General features: G+C 37.9%; 1 protein-coding gene and 1 pseudogene across 2 annotated transcripts; one reads left to right on the top strand and one right to left on the bottom strand.

Moving 5' to 3' along the window:
- Positions 1-3,147: 3,147 nt before the first annotated feature.
- LOC126586658 (putative transcription elongation factor SPT5 homolog 1) lies at positions 3,148-12,109 on the bottom strand. Of its 2 annotated transcripts, none has more exons than XM_050251579.1 (22): positions 11,662-12,109; positions 9,902-10,137; positions 9,674-9,817; positions 9,391-9,549; positions 9,239-9,322; positions 8,946-9,016; positions 8,497-8,854; positions 8,222-8,377; positions 8,016-8,113; positions 7,882-7,930; positions 7,618-7,770; positions 7,383-7,526; positions 7,191-7,284; positions 6,894-7,052; positions 6,770-6,818; positions 6,594-6,688; positions 6,356-6,434; positions 5,353-5,407; positions 5,147-5,264; positions 4,885-5,028; positions 3,897-3,997; positions 3,148-3,465 (listed from the first exon to the last, which is right to left on the bottom strand). In XM_050251579.1, exons 1-22 carry the CDS (start codon positions 12,005-12,007, stop codon positions 3,220-3,222), a joined length of 3,138 nt encoding a protein of 1,045 aa, XP_050107536.1. In that variant the 5' UTR covers positions 12,008-12,109; the 3' UTR covers positions 3,148-3,219. The 2 variants fall into 2 exon arrangements, with proteins under 2 accessions (XP_050107536.1, XP_050107537.1); XM_050251580.1 differs by having other exon boundaries at positions 3,897-3,994; positions 11,662-12,108.
- Positions 12,110-14,301: 2,192 nt separating this feature from the next.
- On the top strand, positions 14,302-15,426 carry LOC126586823 (glutathione hydrolase 2-like; annotated as a pseudogene).
- Positions 15,427-19,932: the final 4,506 nt, after the last annotated feature.

Genomic DNA, 19,932 nt, shown 5'->3' with positions numbered 1-19,932 from the left:
TCTGCAAAGCTGAGTGTGCGTGTGACAGGTGCTGACAAGGCTAGAAAAGTAGGTGGCTCTTCGATTTCTGAGATCGGCCCTCGTGGTCTCTGAGCAGCCCAGCTTTTGAGAAAGCGAGCGCCTCTTCGATTGATTCGGAGAACGATGCCTCATCGATTTTTGAGAAAGCAATCATGCTGGGGGTCTGGCTCTCAAAGATTCGGGGAGTAGTGTCTCTTCGATTTTTGAGAAAGTAATCATGTTGGGAGTCTGGCTCTCGAGATTCGGAGGGCAGTGCCTCTTCGATTTTGGAGCAAGCAATCTTGTTGGGAGTGTTTTCTCGAATGTGAGTAAAGGTTGGGCATGTTTGCTAGTCTACCTTGCCACGAAGCACAGAGGTTGACACACAGGGACTTTCCAATTATCCAGCAATGGTACTGTTCCTTTACCCTCTCTTCGATTTTTAAGAAAGTAGTCATGTTGGGAGTCTGGCTCTCGAGATTCGGAGGACGGTGCCTCTTCGATTTTGGAGCAAGCAATCTTATTGGGAGTGTTTTCTCGAATGTGAGTAAAGGTTGGGCATGTTTGCTAGTCTACCTTGCCACGAAGCACAGAGGTTGACACACAGGGACTTTCCAATTATCCAGCAGTTGTACTGTTCCTTTACCCTTGTGGGTAATAATATGGAAGCTAGACCTTCAAAATTTATGGGTCTAAACTTTGTTAGTGCTGTTTCTTTGCTATTCTTTTACCCTTCTTGGTCAGAGTGATGTAATGGGAGCTGCAAGCTTCACGTGCTCAACTTTGGCAGAGAACTTTGGCAAAATTATCTGTGGTACCCATGAGCTATTGTTGCGTGTGGGAAGTGGGTGATTGAACAGTAAGATTCATGTGTTTTCTACTTCCCCAGAAGTCTTCGACAGAATGCCCATAATTTCCGCAAAGCTGAGTGTGCGTGTGACAGGTGCTGACAAGGCTGGAAAAGTAGGTGCCTCTTCGATTTCTGAGATCGGCCCTCGTGGTCTCTGGGGAGCCCAGCTTTTGAGAAAGCGAGCGCCTCTTCGATTTCTGAGATCGGCCTTCGTGGTCTTTGAGCAGCCCAACTTTTGAGAAAGCAAACGCCTCTTCGATTTCTGAGATCAACCCTCGTGAATCTCTAAGCAGCCCAGCTTTTGAGAAAGCAAACGCCTCTTCGATTTCTGAGCAGGCGCCTCTTCGATTTTTGAAGCTCCGTCGAGTGCAGATTTTTATAGGGGCTGGCATTAAGTTCCAAAGCACACTTGAATCTCCACCAGTAGAAGCTTCATTCTTGCACTTCTAAGATCTTGATTTGTCCGACCTCTTCTCTCTTCAACACCTTTGAAAATGTCTGGCCCCTCCGACCGTCGTTTTGACTTGAACCTTGTTGAAGAGGCAGCCCCGCCTTCTCCAGACAACATATGGCGCCCATCCTTCGTCTCCCCTACTGGTCCTCTTACCGTTGGGGATTCCGTGATGAAGAATGATATGACCGCTGCGGTGGTGGCCAAGAACCTTCTCACTTCCAAAGATAACAGACTACTTTCCAAACGGTCTGATGAGTTAGCTGTTAAGGATTCGCTGGCTCTCAGTGTTCAGTGTGCAGGTTCTGTGTCTAATATGGCCCAACGCCTATTTGCTCGAACCCGCCAAGTTGAATCATTGGCGGCTGAAGTGATGAGTCTCAAACAGGAGATTAGAGGGCTCAAGCATGAGAATAAACAGTTGCACCGGCTCGCACATGACTATGCTACAAACATGAAGAGGAAGCTTGACCAAATGAAGGAAACTGATGGTCAGGTTTTACTTGATCATCAGAGATTTGTGGGTTTGTTCCAAAGGCATTTATTGCCTTCGTCTTCTGGGGCTGTACCGCGTAATGAAGCTCCGAATGATCAACCTCTGATGCCTCCTCCTTCTAGGGTTCTGTCCAGTACTGAGGCTCCAAATGATCCCCCTCCGGTGCCTTCTCTTTCTGGGGCTCTACCGACTGCTGAGACTTCTCCTAAGCAACCTTTGTGAAGGCTCCCTCTTGTGTGTTTATTTTGACTCATGTATATGTACATATTTGTAGCTTATCGGGGATATCAATAAATAAGCTTTCCTTCATTTCAACGTATTGTGTTAAATACACCAAAGCCTTCTTCGCTAAGTTCTTTGAATTTTCTTTTGTTGAAGCTTGTATGTTGAAGCTTTCTGAGTGGAGCATGTAGGTTGGGGTAGTGTTCCCTTAATTTCCCGAGTGAGGAAAACTTCTCGGTTGGAGACTTGGAAAATCCAAGTCACTGAGTGGGATCGGCTATATGAATCTTAGAACGCCATTGTGCTCGATCATGTGTCATGTCCTTCGTTAGATCCAAGTACTCTAAGTCTTTTCTTAGAGTCTCTTCCAAAGTTTTCCTAGGTCTTCCTCTACCCCTTCGGCCCTGAACCTCTGTCCCATAGTCGCATCTTCTAATCGGAGCGTCAGTAGGCCTTCTTTGCACATGTCCAAACCACCGTAACCGATTTTCTCTCATCTTTCCTTCAATTTCGGCTACTCCTACTTTACCCCGGATATCCTCATTCCTAATCTTATCCTTTCTCGTGTGCCCACACATCCAACGAAGCATCCTCATCTCCGCTACACCCATTTTGTGTACGTGTTGATGTTTCACCGCCCAACATTCTGTGCCATACAGCATCGCCGGCCTTATTGCCGTCCTATAAAATTTTCCCTTGAGCTTCAGTGGCATACGGCGGTCACACAACACGCCGGATGCACTCTTTCACTTCATCCATCCAGCTTGTATTCTATGGTTGAGATCTCCATCTAATTCTCCGTTCTTTTGCAAGATAGATCCTAGGTAACGAAAACGGTCGCTCTTTGGTATTTCTTGATCTCCGATCCTCACCCCTAACTCGTTTTGGCCTCCATTTGCACTGAACTTGCACTCCATATATTCTGTCTTTGAACTTGCACTGACTTCCATCTTTCCTTAATTTGAATAATTTTTTCTATTTAAATACTTACTCTTATCTGAGGCTTACTATCTACACCCACCACAAATAGAATCAATCATCAGAAACCAAACCTAACAGAGAGAGAGAGAGAGAGAGAGAGAGAGAGAGAGAGAGAGAGAGAGAGAGAGAACAATAAAGGCCTTTCGCTTCCCAAAAAGAAAAATATTATAAAAAATCAATGATGATTTACATATTGAAATTTTATTCGTTCCCACGGAATTATGATTGGGCTAGTTTTGACAAAATAGCCAAGTCTAAAATCTTAACATCAAGAGTGTCATCTACCTTTACAATTCCGTCTGTGCCATCAACACCAATCAGCTTACCGGTCGCACCTCGTAGTGACCCACCCATGATCTTTATCTTATCACTTTTCTTCGGTACCACTGCCTCCATTTCATTAGGAAGTGCTATTATAGTTTCCCCGTTGCCACCCGACCCAATAGCTACCCTACAGGAGCCATCCTGTACCACGAAACATTATACTCAGTATCTCCAATAATTACGTAGCTACTTAAACAGTATTTCTGTTAGTATCTATTTCAATGATAAAACATCGAACGAGATCATTCTAGAATCAGAAACATCAACTAGAATATGATAGATATAGCAGCACATTGCCCCAGGCCGACAAAACTCAGGCAGTTAATAGAGATAACATACGAAGGGCATCCGAAACAAAATTCCAAAACAGTTTCATAGCCTACTCTTATCTCTTGTCCCACCTAGTTAATATCTCAACTAGAGTCTGCAAGTGAATGCACAATCACCTCCAGATTATAATTTGTAAAAATCACCAAATCCATCATGTTCATTTCTTTTGCACGTCCAAATATCATTACAGCTGGTAAACATCACAGAAATTCAAAAATTCGGAGCATAGTTTAATGACATACCGGAAGCACTTCTCTCACAACTCCAGTAGTTTCCTCTCCAGAATTGTGGACATTGACCAATATGTCTGGGAGGAACCAGGGTCCTTCACTGTCCCCACCTGCTAGAAGATGTAAGATTAGAACTCAAATGCGGAGTATAGAACTCTAGCAAAGCCAACTTATATATACACGTGTGATAAATATATTCCCAAACATGGGACTCTTTCATTCCCATCCCCCAAGATTGATCAACGAATTACATTCCCAAACAACCCATTTCACAAACCATGCAAGGACATAGGAATTTTTTTTCAACGTTTGTACAAGCTCAATAAATAGGCCACTTCCTCATTCTGATTGACAGTTTTAGGCATTAAAAATTCTCAGGTTTTGTTTTTAGATTCTATCTCTAAAGATTTCCATGATATTCCTTCTACATATTTAGGTCATTTCGTTTAAGCACAAAGTTTGACAAACTTACCCAGCCCTCCCCTGTCATCCTCACCCTAGCCACTAACAATTCCAACGAGGCAATTGCTAGGCATTGGCCTCTGTACCAAACACTTTCACAGCACCATGGCTGAATGGCTAAGCCCAGTCATTTATCCCTGGTGACATGTTATCTTCTTTTACTTCGATTGAATTAAGACAAAAAGGACAGTTGATTAAAGAGTAACTTGAGCAAACAAATGAAGGCCAAGCAATTTGTTTTTAGTTTAAATAGAATCTTCCAAAAGATTATCCAATGAACAGTTACAACTCCAACAACAGCCTCCCTAAAGAGCTCTAGGATGCCAAATACTCTAGAACCCCTATATGATTGTACCCATAAATAGATAGCAACAGTTTCTGATGTCGTTATTTGTTGTAGGGATACCATTACCACCTAGGCTAATACCTAAGCGAGGCCCCTAAAAGTGGGTGAATTAGCAAACAGTACACAAGAGGGGACATAAGAGTTTAATTCAGCACTGTGATCTAATTAAAATAGAAAAACTGAGCTTCAAACCTATAACAGGAGACAACATATCCAGACCACCAGTGCCCGGTGTCATTGGCTGCCCTCCAGGGGTTCCAGGAAGGTAGGATGCCGAATTTGGTGTCATAGGCTGGCCACCTGGAGTCGATGGCAAGTAAGGGCTAGGAGCATTTGCTGCAAGAGGGATATAAAATAAACTACTAAGAATAAATATAAGAGAAAGTAAAGGGATCTACGCAGTGAAAACATGTCTTAAGAAAATTTGTTTCAAAGAAACAAAAATTAAACGTACCATAAGCGGAACTACTGTCCCTCGGTGTACCAGCTTCACTATAATTTCCACCAGGAGTGTTTGCCCAACCTGAACCAGGAGTTGGTGCTTCATATGCCCGCGAAGGAGGACTTCCTGGCTGAAATCCAAGAAATTACAGCCACTTAAGCAGAAAAAAGGATAAAGACATCCCTACCCAAACTGAGAACACATGCATTCATACTGACCTGATACTGTGGGCTAGCACCCCAAGAAGCAGGGTTTCCTTCCTCCCAGTTATCCCTGATTTGCTCACCATCAAATATAAAAGAAACATCAGCAGGAACAAAAGACTTGGCCACAAGGCACTTGTTTGACTAAATAAAAAAACTTCAGTTGCAGATATAATGATTATGCAATGAAAAGTGGTTGGTTGGAAACATATTTATCCATTTTAGAGTCCTAATCCAAACCCAATCTTATGAGCACTAGATGATAGAGTTTAATTAAGGAAATACAAGTGGTGCATAATCAACATGATTAAAGTTTCTCTGTTTCGCCTTTGAGGGTATAATGAAATTGAGTGCATGCCGTTTCTTTATTCTCCTCTGTTTTCCAACTTTCTAGTCTTGTCTATTTGCTACCCCAAATCAGCCCCTTTTCATAACCAATTTTTGTGAGGCGTTTTCTTCCTGCTTAAACCACTATAACCCCCATTTACTTTCAGAATTTGCTCCCAAGTTGTATCCAGGACAACCATGAAATCTGGAGTATTGCTACAGGTTCCAGAAGTCAAAGCAACCTGCTTTAGCCCAAAAACATCACCTTATATTTCATACAAAAGTAATTTTTTATCCAGTCGAGACATAAATCCCATCCTCACAATATATCTGTAACACAGATAAGACAATTGAAAATGTGCATTATGTTGCATCAAGATAATGAAAACATGTAGAAGATTACCATGACAGATATCCACGACCATTTTAATTTGGATTGAAATGAAAATTTTAAACCTACCACATGATAGTCATTTGATCTTATTTAACAGGAGATTAAGTCTAGGTTTGGACCTCAATTGCTAACGAGGCTCACCAAGAAAAACAACACATTCTCAATATAAGTGAGGATTTCCATTTCACTGATACTAAAGCTATCTTTGACCCACTCTTATGAACTACGTTTGGCAGAACTTATTTCTTCAACTATATTTCAAAATAAATAGAGAAAAATAGTTATTCAGGCACAAACCTAGCTGGACTCATAGGTGCATAGGGATTCCATGCTCGGTCACGCATAGGAGTCCTCATGCCATCATGTATAGGTGTTGCTGCAAGGAGTACATAAGATGAATAAGTATATCAGTCCAATAATGTCATTGCCAAATAAGATATGGTCCAAATAATGAAGTAAATACCAGAACTCAAACCAGAGATTACGTTTTAATTATAAATAAAAAATGTCAACCACAGTAATTAAAATAACAAACCTGCAGCATCCCTCATAGGAGTCATATATGGATGGAGTGGAGTTCGAGAAGGATGCATAGGAGTCTCACTTCCCATACCGTAGCGAGATGTATCACTGGAAAACAGCTATATTAGAGTTGACAAAAAACATAAGCTAAAGACGAGGAAAAAGAACTAAAGTGAAATGTATAATTACCGATATGGTGTGGTAACAGTCACATTATCAGAAATACAATTACGATCAACTGCAAGCATAACAGATATGTTATGGCCCATAAAGATACATAAATAACCAAGGAGACAAGAAATTCTAGACTTGCCTGTAACAACCTTCATTTGAGACTCCAACTCAACCCGTACATTTGGTCCCTTAACCTCAACAACACGTCCACGATAGCCCTTATAGGCACCCTGGCGAATCTTTACTGTCGTCCCAACCAAGCCATCATGCCCTCGTCCACCTCTATTCCTTCCTCCATCTGGACCATAGAAGTACGAACTTTTTTCAAATAAATATAGCCCAAGATGTATAGACAATGTCGTTAGAAGGACAAGGAGAGTTTAAGCATAATATGAAAAAATTAGAGAGCACTGAGCACTGAACATCCGGAACATACAGTTAGATGGAGGGCCTCCTCTAGAAAACCTATTCGGGGACTGAGGAACCCGAGGAGGAGTTCTGAGGTGGTCATATCGTGAATTGGAGTTACCCTGTAGATCATAGGAGTGGGATAAAAGTATCAAGAATCAAAACTAACTAAAAAGAATACAAAGTTCACATCTACAGAAAAAGAGCACACAGGGTTTACATTTCTATCACCATTAGCACGTGAACCTCCCACAAGAGCACAATTATGAGACTTAACACAGATAAAGCCTGCATGCTCCAGGTGGTGGCGATCAAAGATGAACAAGACTCCCCTGTATATGTGTTGCACAGGACCCTGTTTCCCCTATTATGCCAAAAGTAGTGGTTATATAGCCTGAGATTAACAAAATATAAAAGTGAGGTAAACCAAACAAGCAATATAGATCTCATCTCACCTCGCAAGGGCCATCAATGACCCTCACAACATCCTTCACGGATACTTTGTGTTTATACTTAACTTCCACAGGAAAACTTTTCTCAATCTTGCATTTGATCTCTCTTAACTTGACAAGTGCAACCTCAGGTCTATCAGGAACTCCCTTAAGAACCTGGAAACAGGTAATAATAATGAAACACACAAAAGAGCACGAGATAGACTGTATATTGAGATTAAATACTTGAAACGTTTGTCAAAAATAAATAATAAACTGAGTGCATACCTGGAATGCTTCACTTTCTACGCGTATGATTACACCGAAGCTATTATTACTGCATCACATCAAACACAAATTATAGTTAATTAATTAAGCATGATAAAGTAAAGATGACCAGTCACCATGGAATAGCAACTCACTCCAGTAGCACGAGATCATGAAGTTCATATGCCCCAATTCTGGTAATACCAGATGTCACCTCAGAGCTCTCCACAACATCATCAGCAAACACACGGATCTTCAAACAAGAAAAAATCATTTAATTTCCACGTTACTAGTTTACAAGAAAACTATTCCTGAAGTCCATGAGTTTGCTCCCCAAAAAACAGAGGAAAACAATACTCACATGTTCTTTCGTTACATCAGATAGGATGATGAGAACATGCTGCTCAACCTTAACAACCATACCAGTTGCACCTTCCTGAGTGCCAGATACAACTTTCACATGATTCCCAGGTTCAAAGTATTTGCACAGCTCTTTTTCATTGATGGCAAGGGTTTTCTGGAAAATCAAATCCCAGTAAGAACAAGTAGCCACACCACTAAATCAATAGACCAGTAGGAATTTTGAAAATTAATTCAGATATCGCATCAAAAAACACAACAATAAGTACTTCTTACTGGGAGTTCTTTCATTTCAGGTCTGATATGAACAGTATCCTCCTCAACTTTCTCAACCCATCCTTTCAAATTTTTTAGATCTCCCTTGACAACAATAACTGCATCGCCCTTCAGAAAGTGTCCCTTCTTTCTGTTTGAAAATAAAGTTGACAGACTTGCAATATCTCCATCACCATTCTCGCTGGGCTTCCGAAATTTTTCAAGTTCGTCAAACGTGGGATGTATGTTCTGAGTACTAATTGATTTGATTGATACTGCTTTATACAGGAAACCATCTTTAAACATCATGCCATTAATCGTCTGATAATAATCACCAGTCATCCGATCTTGTTTACGATCTCCAAGAATATGCAGTTCCCTGAAAAAAAGTTTACAAGGGACAGTGTAAGAAGTTAATCTAACAATACATTGACTGGAGACACCATTGTAAGAAAGTTTTACAGTATTACCTTGCTTCCTCAATATTTAATAAGCGTGGAGGAGGAACAAATGCTTTTGTTCTCACAACTTCTCTGCCATCCTGTGTCATAAACAAGTCATCTCAAATTACCCTGATCAATGTGATTGGATAATACATGCTTATGGGGAGGTGGAAATATTACAAAAAATTATAATTCCAAGATTCAATTTGATGAAAGCGTACCTCAATAAATGGATAAAATAGGAATGAAAATAAAAAGATTACACATGTACATAGAGAAAACTTGGACAAACACAACAAAAAATATGCGACAAACTTTACCATTTTATTTGCAAGAGCTTGTAAATCAATCCTTGGAATTAATTTAACTGTAACTCTCTGCCGCACATTGTCCACATCTGCAACCTATAGAAAATAACCGTAGCAGTTAGACAAAGAATCACAGGACACTGTAAGAAAAATACCATCCCTACCTGGGCAAGGTCTCCTTTATATGTCCCACTCTTCATTCTGACCCACGTATCCCTAGAAAGATCAATAGCCTTGCTTTCAACTGAAAGAACATCAGTCATTTCTCTAATTGGGACAAGCATTATTTTCTGGCCAAATATATTGCGCAGACCTTTGCAAGCCTGAAACCAAAACAAACACAATAATCAAAGAAATAAGAATTTCCATACAGTGCAAATGTCAAATTTGGCCTTATGTCGATACATAAACCATCACAAATTTATGCATATACCAACAAAAGCATACCTCCCTCACATGGGCTTCTTTGTCCGCTTCAACATATACATAGTTTTTAAGGTGGTCAAGAGCAATAACAGACCTGATCTGCAGTTCAGGTTTATCGATATACTTTTGCATTAAGCAAACAGCTACCTCCCGCTCACGACCAATCTGGTAAGCATTATCACATAAATCATTAGCATTCCCTCAAAAATTGGAACTATGACCTTATGATGTTAAGAGAAATAATCATACCGCACATTTCACCATCCACAACTTTGGGTCCCTAACAGAAGGTAAAAGAGCTTGTTGATCCACATCAGTTGTGTCTTCATCATACTCTCGATGACTTGACTTCCCATACCGCTCTTGAAGATTTCTTTCAATCTCTTCAAGATCTTCTTGCTCATCTTCTTGCATCAACGGTCGATGACGCATCCTTCTACCATCCTCTTCTTCAGGTAGATCAGGTGCATTATCAGCAATAAAGTCTGCACAAAGACAATTTAACAATCATCACCAATACACGGGAATGGAAAGAAAATCCCCATGATTTCTTATTTACTCAACATCCCCATCAAACTCAAGTGGAAAATAATCATCATGCACACATGAAGAGATAATTACAGCCGTTCTATAAACCTTACTTAAAAAGGAAAAAAAAAACATACACAGAATCAATTGAAATCAAATTAATTATTTAAATTTGGAAAGATACCTACATAACCTGTTCGGAAGACAAGAATTCCATAGAAAATTACTTAAAACTGAAAGGAAAAAAAAAAGTTGAATTCAACAGCACTTTCTTATTTATCTTTGATTCTAACAGGAACATACATAGCATTATCCGTTGTGACATATGAGACACTTGTCCCTCCATTACTCAAGTGAAAGTCATCACCCCACACAACTTATTTACGAACTTCCTAGCAAAAGGACAAGTTTGTTTTCTCATGGTTTCTTGTCAAGTTAACAAACTCCCCAAAACAGAAAACTAAAGAAACGGCCAAAGTTGACCTTTAGACATACTTAATCTCTAGACATTTTTCAAATGAAGGCCAATAACCTAATTCTATCAAGAACACGAGTTTCTAAACAGATTAAGGGCTACTGGTGTTTGCTTCTGCTCCCAGTGTAGAGAAAAGGGAAATTGGACAAAGACTTCACATGCCTCCTACGAATTGAGTTCTTCCCATAGACCTTCTCGTAGACCTCTTTTATCATAATTCCTAATCGTTTATAATTTTGATAGTGACATTACAAGGCAGTCTTCTAGAGGGTGAAATTTCATAGCATCCCAAACAATATGGCAATTAATTATAAAAGAAACATATTACAAGACATAACTCATAAAAACTAGCAAAGATTATTCAGTGAAAATAAGACCGCAAGTACAGGGACCACGAAAAATAAATCCAGCAAAGGAGGCATGAATAGTGCTAAACTCATTTCTCCTCATAATGATACCATTTTGCACCTTTACTTGGATATCCGACGAACAAGGAAAATCAGATGATTATTTATAAGGCCCAAAGACTTCAAATACACCCATATAACATCTAAAGTTTAACCAAAAGAAAAAGAAGAAACTAGAACTATGAATGAAAACATATCCCAGCAAACAAATCTATCAATCGACATGATTAACACCAAAATTCACTTCTGAATGGAACAACTGTAGTTCAAACTTAAATGAGAAGTATCAAAAGAACAAAAATTAAGACATTGTTCAGTCTTGAAACTTGTAAAAACCTAAGTACAACCATAATCAAAGGATTCTCCCAAATACTAATACACTACCATTCCCAAATCAATTACAATTCATTACCAGCATTCGCCGACTTAAATTTCTGTAACATTCATTAATCCCAAAATACCTTATAACCTAAATTCCAACCCATTCCAGATTCAGAACCCTAAATCTCAAAAAAAAGCAACAAAATTTCTGTAAAATACCAACAAAAAAGTTAATAACTAAACAAAACAAGAGTAGAAGAAGGAACAGTAGAGCGTACCATCATCCCCCTCCTCGTCTTCTTCTTCTTCGTCGGTATCGACCTCGGCCTCAATGTCGAGAAACTGCGACCCAGAGGGCCTCTTGTTCTTCCTCTTACGACTCGCACCACCACCACCACCATAAGCCTCGTCATCCTCACCGTACTCCTCTTCCTCCTCGTCATCGTCCTCCTCTGCTACATCGTCTATGAAATCCGATCTCCTCCGCTTCTGACTGGGCCGCCGACTTCCTCCGCCTCGTTCCTCCTCCTCTTCCTCCTCGTCATCCTCGTCTATAGCTTGGTCCGGGTCGTATTCTTCCTCTTCCTCCATCTCGTCGTCATATTCGTCTCTGTGACGAGCCATGGCTGTGATGGATTCGGATCAAATTTGGGGGTCTAGGGTTTTGGTAAGAGAGAGTGTGGTGTTGCCAATCGCTCAAATACCAGAAATGTGTTTATATTAGCATATCCCTTTCAACTCAAATTCATTAAATCCAAAATCAAATAGGAAACTAATTACATGAACATTGGCTAATTTGCTTCTAATTAATTTCATAACACCACCAACAACAAAACCAATCTTATTAAGGGAGGTGGGTGTTATGAATCATAACACGTCATTGCGCATAATTTTGCGTCAAATTTTTTGTTAGCTTAAAGTACTCTATGGATTTTCTTTAGAGTTTTTTTCAAGTCTTATTAGATATTTTCGTACTTATTTTGTCATGAACTTCTGTCTCATAATTATATCTTCTGATCATAGTATCTATATAGGTATTCCCTTCAAATTTTTCAATTTGTTTGACTTTTCCTTCCATTGGTACTCAAAACTAAATCCAAATTCAACTAAGAAACCATCCTAATCCACATATTTTCAACATTTTATCAAATATAACAAAGAAAAATGTCATGTAAGTAGTTTTTGCACTTTAAAATATGTTGTAGCATTGGTCCTTCAACTTTAATCAAATTGGAGAAATGAACCATCAACTAAAAATCAATTACCATTGGTCCCTCAACTTATCAAAATGTGTAGCTATAGTCATTTTCATTAATTTTGTCAAAATTTTGTCAAAATAAGTTATGTTAGAATAACCATTTATATAATTAGGGTCCCTCAACTCATCAAAGTGTGTAATTATGGTCATTTTCGTCAACTACATCAAAAATTTTGTCAAAACAAGTTATACTGGAATGACCATTGCTACAATTGGGTTAAAGTTAAGGGACCATTTCTCCAGTTGAATTAAAGTTGAGGGACTAATGGTAATGAATTTTTAGTTGAGGGACCATAGCTGCATGTTTTGATGAGTTGAGGAACCAATAATAATGGATTTTTAGTTGAGAAACCATTGCTCCAATTGAGTTAAAGTTAAGGGACCATAGCAACAATTTACTCTCCATGATTTGTTTCATTCAAATGTGGACATTTGGGTGTTGATTGGTGAATTACTTCATCGTTCTTTTTCTTCTCTTACGATTAGAGTGGGTACGGTTCGGTTTAGTCTGGTTTCAATCTCAAATTAGAATCGGAAAATATCAACAATTTGGTTCGATGCGATTCCGCTTAAATTTATTACTAAAATCATAAGATTTGGTTCACTCTCATTCCAATTCGATTTATACTCCTTTACGATTCTATCCAAAATTATACATAATTTTTTAAGAGCACCTTGTTTTCGGTGTGCATATTCATATCAGGTTCATCGGCTTTGGCAGATAGAGCAGTGGCCTCCAATCAATGGGGAGAACAAGAGATAAGTGTTTCTCTTCTGCGATGATTATACACTGACATCAATACGGGGTCCTTGGTCCTCCGATAAATGGATGCTCATAGATTGAATTACGCCCACTCACTAGTCGGAAGCATTTATTTGTTACGTTTTTGAGCATTTTTATTTGCTTAGAAAGTTATGCAAATTGATTTTTAGTGTGGAACCACAATTTTGTTCGTGGTATGGTGACATATTAGTCTACGTGTAAAATTTAACAATTACACATACTCTATACATGATAAGTGTTGTGAGAATAAGAACGGTTGCTAACTTAGTAATAGTGTTACAGTAATTTCAACTTCACACATCAAATATAACTTATGGTCTAAATATAGAAAGAGCGTATAAAAAGAGTGTTAGCAACTTTTGCACTAACTTTTACATTTGGACTTTTCACATTTTCTAATGACATGTGTCATTTTATTACACAAAAAGTTTTTTACAAGAAATTAATGATGAAAATAGAAAATATAATTTGAAAAGCATTAAGGGTCATTTTTATGTAAAAAAGTTATGCATATCATTTGAAAAAGTGAAAAGGTCCAAATATAAAATTTAGTGTAAAGGTTGCTAACATTTTTCTATAAAAAAAAAAAATACAAGAAGAGAAAGCATCAAAGCAAGCCAAGCCTGTACATGTGTTTTCCATTTCATCATTTAACTGTTTCATTTGTGTACAAACTACACTGGGAAGCTCTAGTAAAGGATAATGTGGCCACACACTCTTTTTATCCTCCACGCACCTCTCTTTATTTTTGTTATTTGATTTTTTTCAATTCATTCGATCCAACGTCTGAAAATTAAGAAGGGCATGCACAAAGTAAAAAAAAAAGGTGCATGAATAGCACCACCAAAATAATACCATATTTTCTATGATATGTAAATGGATCATAGCTTGAGTAATAATCAAGGCCTTACCCTAATAGGAGTCAAATGTGAGAAGTGAATCTTTAATTACCATGAATTCACGACAATGTGTTTATGTTGCTCCTGTTGCCAATTTATTTTCATTTGGTTGAGACTTGAGAGTCAAAAGTTGTTGAGCAGATTATGTTTCTCTTGTTGATTCTTTACTTGCAGATCTGATGCCGTTGTTGTTGCCATTGTACTTGTGTTCCTCTCAAGCTTTGATGCTACGAGCGGTTTCACCAAAAGTAGGCGAGAGGGTCATTTCAGTGCACCTCGCCACTGATGATCGCCAATGTACTAGAATTGGAAGGATGTTCTTTGCGAAGGTGGCAACGCGGTTGATGCATCAGTAGTTGCTGCTCTGTGCTTAGAGGTTGTGCCAACATCAAGTGGGATTGGAGCGGAGCTTTCATGCTTGGAAGGCTAGCCAGCGGTGAAGCACAAGCCTTTGATATAAGAGAAACTGCCCCCTCTGCTTGCTTCTGAGGTTTGTATTTGACGTGCTTTGCTGAATTTCTTTCCTTAATTGACTATCACTTGAGTGAAAACAATCACTATTGCGTAAAACATTGCGATAACAAACATCGCGTATTTAACTTTTTTTTTTTTTTTTTTTTTCAGATTATGGATGCTGGCAAATGAAACTCCCAAATGTAAAGGTGCTCTCTCTGGAGCAATTCTAGGAGAACTAGCGGGTCTTTATGAAACTTGGAAATATGGATGGAAGGGTTCCGTGGGAAAGACTTGTAAAACCTGCTGCTCGTCTGCTCGTTTAGGATTTATGATTTCACCATACCTCCACATGCAAATGGTTAAGACAAAATCAGGAACCTTGGTAGTCGAGGGACTTCGTCATATATTTACATTAAACGGGACTCTTTTGAAGACAGGTGAGACATGCCGTAACATGAAACTGGCAAAGACACTCGGTCAAATTTCAAAGTTTGCTCCCATAGCCTTGTATAATTGATCGATTAGATTGAGAGTGGTTGGTGATATTCCGAAGCTTGGAGGAATACTAACAATGAAGGATTTGTAAAATTATAGAGTTCAGCTGAGGAAGCCTGTATCTACTGAGACACTAGGTGGAGCCCATTGATGATCACTACACGAGTCATTTGTCTGTCATAGATCCTCAGGAAAATGCCATCTCCATGACTAGTACCGTGAATGGATACTTCGGTGCACATGTAATATCGTCAAGTATTGGAATAGTCTTAAACAATGAAATGGATTTCTCTATACCTAGAAATGATTCTACAAGTCAACCACCAGCACCAACCAATTTTATCAGGCCAGGAAAAAGGCCATTATCGTCCATGACACCTACTATAGTCCTAAAGGTAATGCATGACCTATGTAAATAGTAGATGGTAGAGAAGTGACATTTTAAACCAAGGGCACCACATTGGTCTTGAGATATGTTATTTGACTTTAAACCGAAAGTTTTTGAGTACGAGTTTCTAAACGTTCTGAATATGCAGTTTAAATCATCTTTTTCATAGTCAGTTTATGTCGTCTGTGTTCAATAAACAGCACGTCCGTTGCAGGACTGCTACGTCATAGAATCTGTTGATTTATGACCTTAACCATACCATATATAATGCTATGTCACTCAAAACTCGACCAATGTTTATGGCCAACAGTGTCTTGGAGAGCAGCAGATTACTAGGACTTGAGGGCTGTCTTTTTTTTTTTTTTGTTATATTTATCACAGTGTGATTGGTCAAGATAGTAGTTATCCTTGATATGCAACTTATTGCCACAGTCCCACTTCAGCTTTTTCTTGCATTGAGCTTTCTATGTTAGTTATCAGTTAATCCTACCAATCCGAAGCATTTCTGTCTAAGCAGCTACTACCTAATGTGGTTCATTATTGTGACTGACAATCACTTTGAAGTTCCTGTTCAAATCAGGAAAGCCCTACGAAACAAGGGCCATGTCCTAAAGCCTTTTCCTTCTGAAGCTATTTGGCAGTTTATAGTTGCATGAAGAATTTGAAGGAAAATGGAGGCACTCAGAGAGATTGTGGCAGTGAGCGATTCAAGAAAAAGGTGGGTTTCCTGCTGGTTTCTAAACTGGTGCTATGGAAGTGATAATCCAAAACGGTCCTTTAATAAAATGTTTTTTCGTCAAAAGAAAAACGTTGTCAGCTCATACTCGAATCTGTCTTATAACTACAATTTCAAATTACAATACGGAGGTATTAGAAAAAGGCTAAATAATCAAAATAGTCTCTGAGATTTGCATAACTCATCACTTGGTCCCTAACATTTAAAATCGATAAAAGTGGTCCGTGAGATTGTCCACCATCCATCATTTTGGTCATTCTGTTAAAAACTCCGTTAAGTGTCCCGGAGCTCTTGGCCAGAAGTTTGGGCAATTTTCAAAGCTTCGTAACTCAATCGTTTCTTAACCAAATTCAACCCATAATATATCAAAATGAAGATAGGAAAGTGTAGAATAATATTATACCTATTTGAAAGCCCAATGGCTGCCGGAGATGGCTAGAAAATAACCTCAATGTTGACTGTTTCGAGGGAAAACTGGAAAACTCGCCAAAAACTGGGTAAACTTTAAACGTTCATAACTTCTTCAATACTCAACGAAATCAAGTGATTAAAAAATAAACATCATACTTCTCAATGAGACGAAGAGAATGGTAACTTTTTAGATGGCTAAATCACCGTGGTTTGGCCGAAAAATGGGTCGAAAGTGGCTAACTCGAGACCAAGACATCTACTTTCGAGTTGTTTTCCGGCCAAATCAAGGTGAGTTAGCCATCGAAAAGGTACTATTCTCTTCGTCTCATCGAGAAGTATGGTTTTCAATTTTGAATCACTTGATTTTGTTGAGTATTGAAGAAGTTATGAACGTTTAAAGTTTACCCAGTTTCCGGCGAGTTTTCCAGTTTTCCTTCGGACCAGTCAACTTTGAGGCTATTTTTCGGCTATCTCTTGCATTCATTGGGCTTCCAAATAGGTATAATCTTATTTTACACTTTCCTATCTTCATTTTGATATATTATGGGTCGAATTTGGTTCAGAAACGATTGAGTTACGAAGCTTTGAAAATTGTCCAAACTTCCGGCCAAGAGCTCTAGGACACTTAACAGAGTTTTTAAAGGAATGACCAAAATGATGGATGGTGGACAATCTCAGGGACCACTTTTATCGATTTGAAATGTTAGGGACTAAATGATGGATGGTGGACAATCTCAGGGACCACTTTTATCGATTTGAAATGTTAGGGACCAAAGTGATGATTTATGCAAATCTTAGGGATCGTTTTGGCTACTTAGCCATAGATAAAAAATGGCATTTCATTGATCGCATTCCGAAACTGATTATTTGATACATTTTTCATCTGTACAAATTACAATTTAAGATTTGGCAAGTCGGTTATCAAAGTTGAATTTGAATTGCGATTAACAAGCATAACAATATTGTTGAAGGTGATGCGTCTTTATGTTAACAACAGTTGACGTGTTATGCAAGTTTTTTCACGGGGTTAAGAGTATCTTCAAAGGAGATGTCAAAATTGCTCCAACCAAGCTTTCAATTTCTTACATCATTTGAAAGCTTGACAGCAGATGTCAAATTCATTAAATGATTTTTTTAATAGATTGATATAATATATATATTAATTAATAAAACACTCATTGTTAACTAAAATCCTATGAAATTACCAGTTTAACCCTCTAATTAAAACAGAACATGAATAAAAAATATGGAGCTTTAATAAAAAGGGGTTGGGCTAAGTTTTATTTAATAAAAAACCACTCTATATTATTATTTAATAAAAAAGGCTTCACATTTAATTATAGGGAACTTTAACGAAAAGCTCGTTGTACTGTTCACTTTAATGAAAAATCACATTTTTACACTAAAAAGTCAATCCTGGTACTATTCATTTTACTCTTTATTTTGTCCTTATCATTAAAACTCAAAGTTTTCAAGCCATTTTCATTAGTTTTCTTTTAATTATAAGAACGAAACTAATTTATTTAGGCCCCATAAACATTTAACACACATGGGCTGAATTAAAAGCCCAAAACGAAATAAATTATTTTTCCACCCTTGCCCCTGACAGAAATCCCATTCTATCAGCCCTTTCTGTTGGAAATAAACTTTCCTTTATTTACAAGTATGCCATTCTGTTAGCCAATTCCTTCTCTTTCAGTTTTTTTTTTTTTTGTTTTTTTTTGGCCGTCTCTCTTCTGGTTTTTTTTTCTTTTTTCTTTCTTGTGTTTTTCTTGTCGTCTCACCCTTCATCCTGAAAGGTAAGTAAAACCCAACGTGGGTGAAGGAAAAAAGGAAGTAAAATCAAACTGATTTCATTTTTCGGATTGTTCAATATGGAACAATGTTTCTCCTTTATTATTTTAGAAAGTCATTAATGTTTTTTTCACTTTGCTGGAAATTTTTTTTATTGTTTGTTGGCTTTGATGTTAGTGTCAAAACTAATTTTAATGGTGAGGCTGCTTGGGGTTTCCTAATTAGAAATTGAAACGGTCACACTATTATTGCTAGGTGATTTCCTTTTGGTTGATTAAATTATTCTTCTGTCATGCAGTTAGACGGTACGTATGCATTTTTCAATTTTAATATCGAAGGAGATTACAAGATCATTATTCATGCCATAAAGAAACATGTTCAAATTCCTTAGAGATTTGCTTCGATCATACAAGACATTTGGCATCTTCTTCACCAAATTCCTCAAGAAGTGAATATGGTTGCAGAGGTTTCACCGCTGATGGTCATTTTTTATGATCACTCTTGTACCTAGTTCAATAACTTTCTCAATTCAAAGTTTGTTTTGGAATTGATTGTATTATATAAAATTAAAAAAAAAAGTGTTGAGTTATTTTTGTTCAGTTTTATAAATAGTATGTGTTATTTTCCTATAGTTTCAGAAATAGTGTGAGTTATTTTTGTTCAGTTTCATAAATAGTGGGGGTTACTTTGTTATAATTTCAGAAATAGTGTGAGTTATTTTGACTCAGTTTCATAAATAATGTGGGTTGTTTTGCTATAGTTTTAGAAATAGTGTGGGTTATTTTGGTTTAGTTTCATATATAGTGTGGGTTATTTTGCTATAGTTCCAGGAATAGCATGAGTTATTTTGGTTCAGTTTCATAAATAGTGTGGGTTATCTTGCTATAGTTTCATAAATAGTGTGGGTTATTTTGGTTTTGGTTTAGTTTCATAAATAGTGTGGGTTATCTTGCTATAGTTTTAGAAATAGTGTGGGTTATTTTGGTTTAGTTTCATAAATATTGTGGGTTACTTTGGTTTAGTTTCATAAATAGTGTGTGACACACCCCGACTGAGATCAAGACATGCTGGCTGTCACATGAGAGTGATGTAGCCATGTGCACAGTGCGGAAACAATAAAGATAGAAAATATACGAATAATTAAAAACCACATTTCTAGAGTGCACTACTAATAGGAAGTGATTGGAGTTAGTTACAACCGTATACACTCCTAATCAGAGCATAATAAGTTTAGGTGCAGTCCATTAGGACAAGTACTAGTTAAACAGTACCAGGAATATCCTACTATTATTTAGATAGGTCAGAACTGCCAACGATCTCGAGCCACT

The sequence above is a fragment of the Malus sylvestris genome, chromosome 10 (genome assembly GCF_916048215.2).
Source record: "Malus sylvestris chromosome 10, drMalSylv7.2, whole genome shotgun sequence".
Lineage (NCBI taxonomy): Eukaryota > Viridiplantae > Streptophyta > Magnoliopsida > Rosales > Rosaceae > Malus > Malus sylvestris.
The sequence above is the reverse complement of the archived record's forward strand: the minus strand, read 5'-3'. Positions and strand labels throughout refer to the sequence as shown.

Coding starts and splice junctions, on each gene's coding strand:
- LOC126586658 (XM_050251579.1), bottom strand. CDS start 12,007: ATGGCTCGTCACAGAGACGAATATGACGACGAGATGGAGGAAGAGGAA. Junction 9,818..9,901: donor TGTGGATGGTGAAATGTGCG/GTATGATTATTT, acceptor AATGCTTACCAG/ATTGGTCGTGAGCGGGAGGT. Junction 8,114..8,221: donor CTGATGTAACGAAAGAACAT/GTGAGTATTGTT, acceptor TCTTGTTTGAAG/ATCCGTGTGTTTGCTGATGA.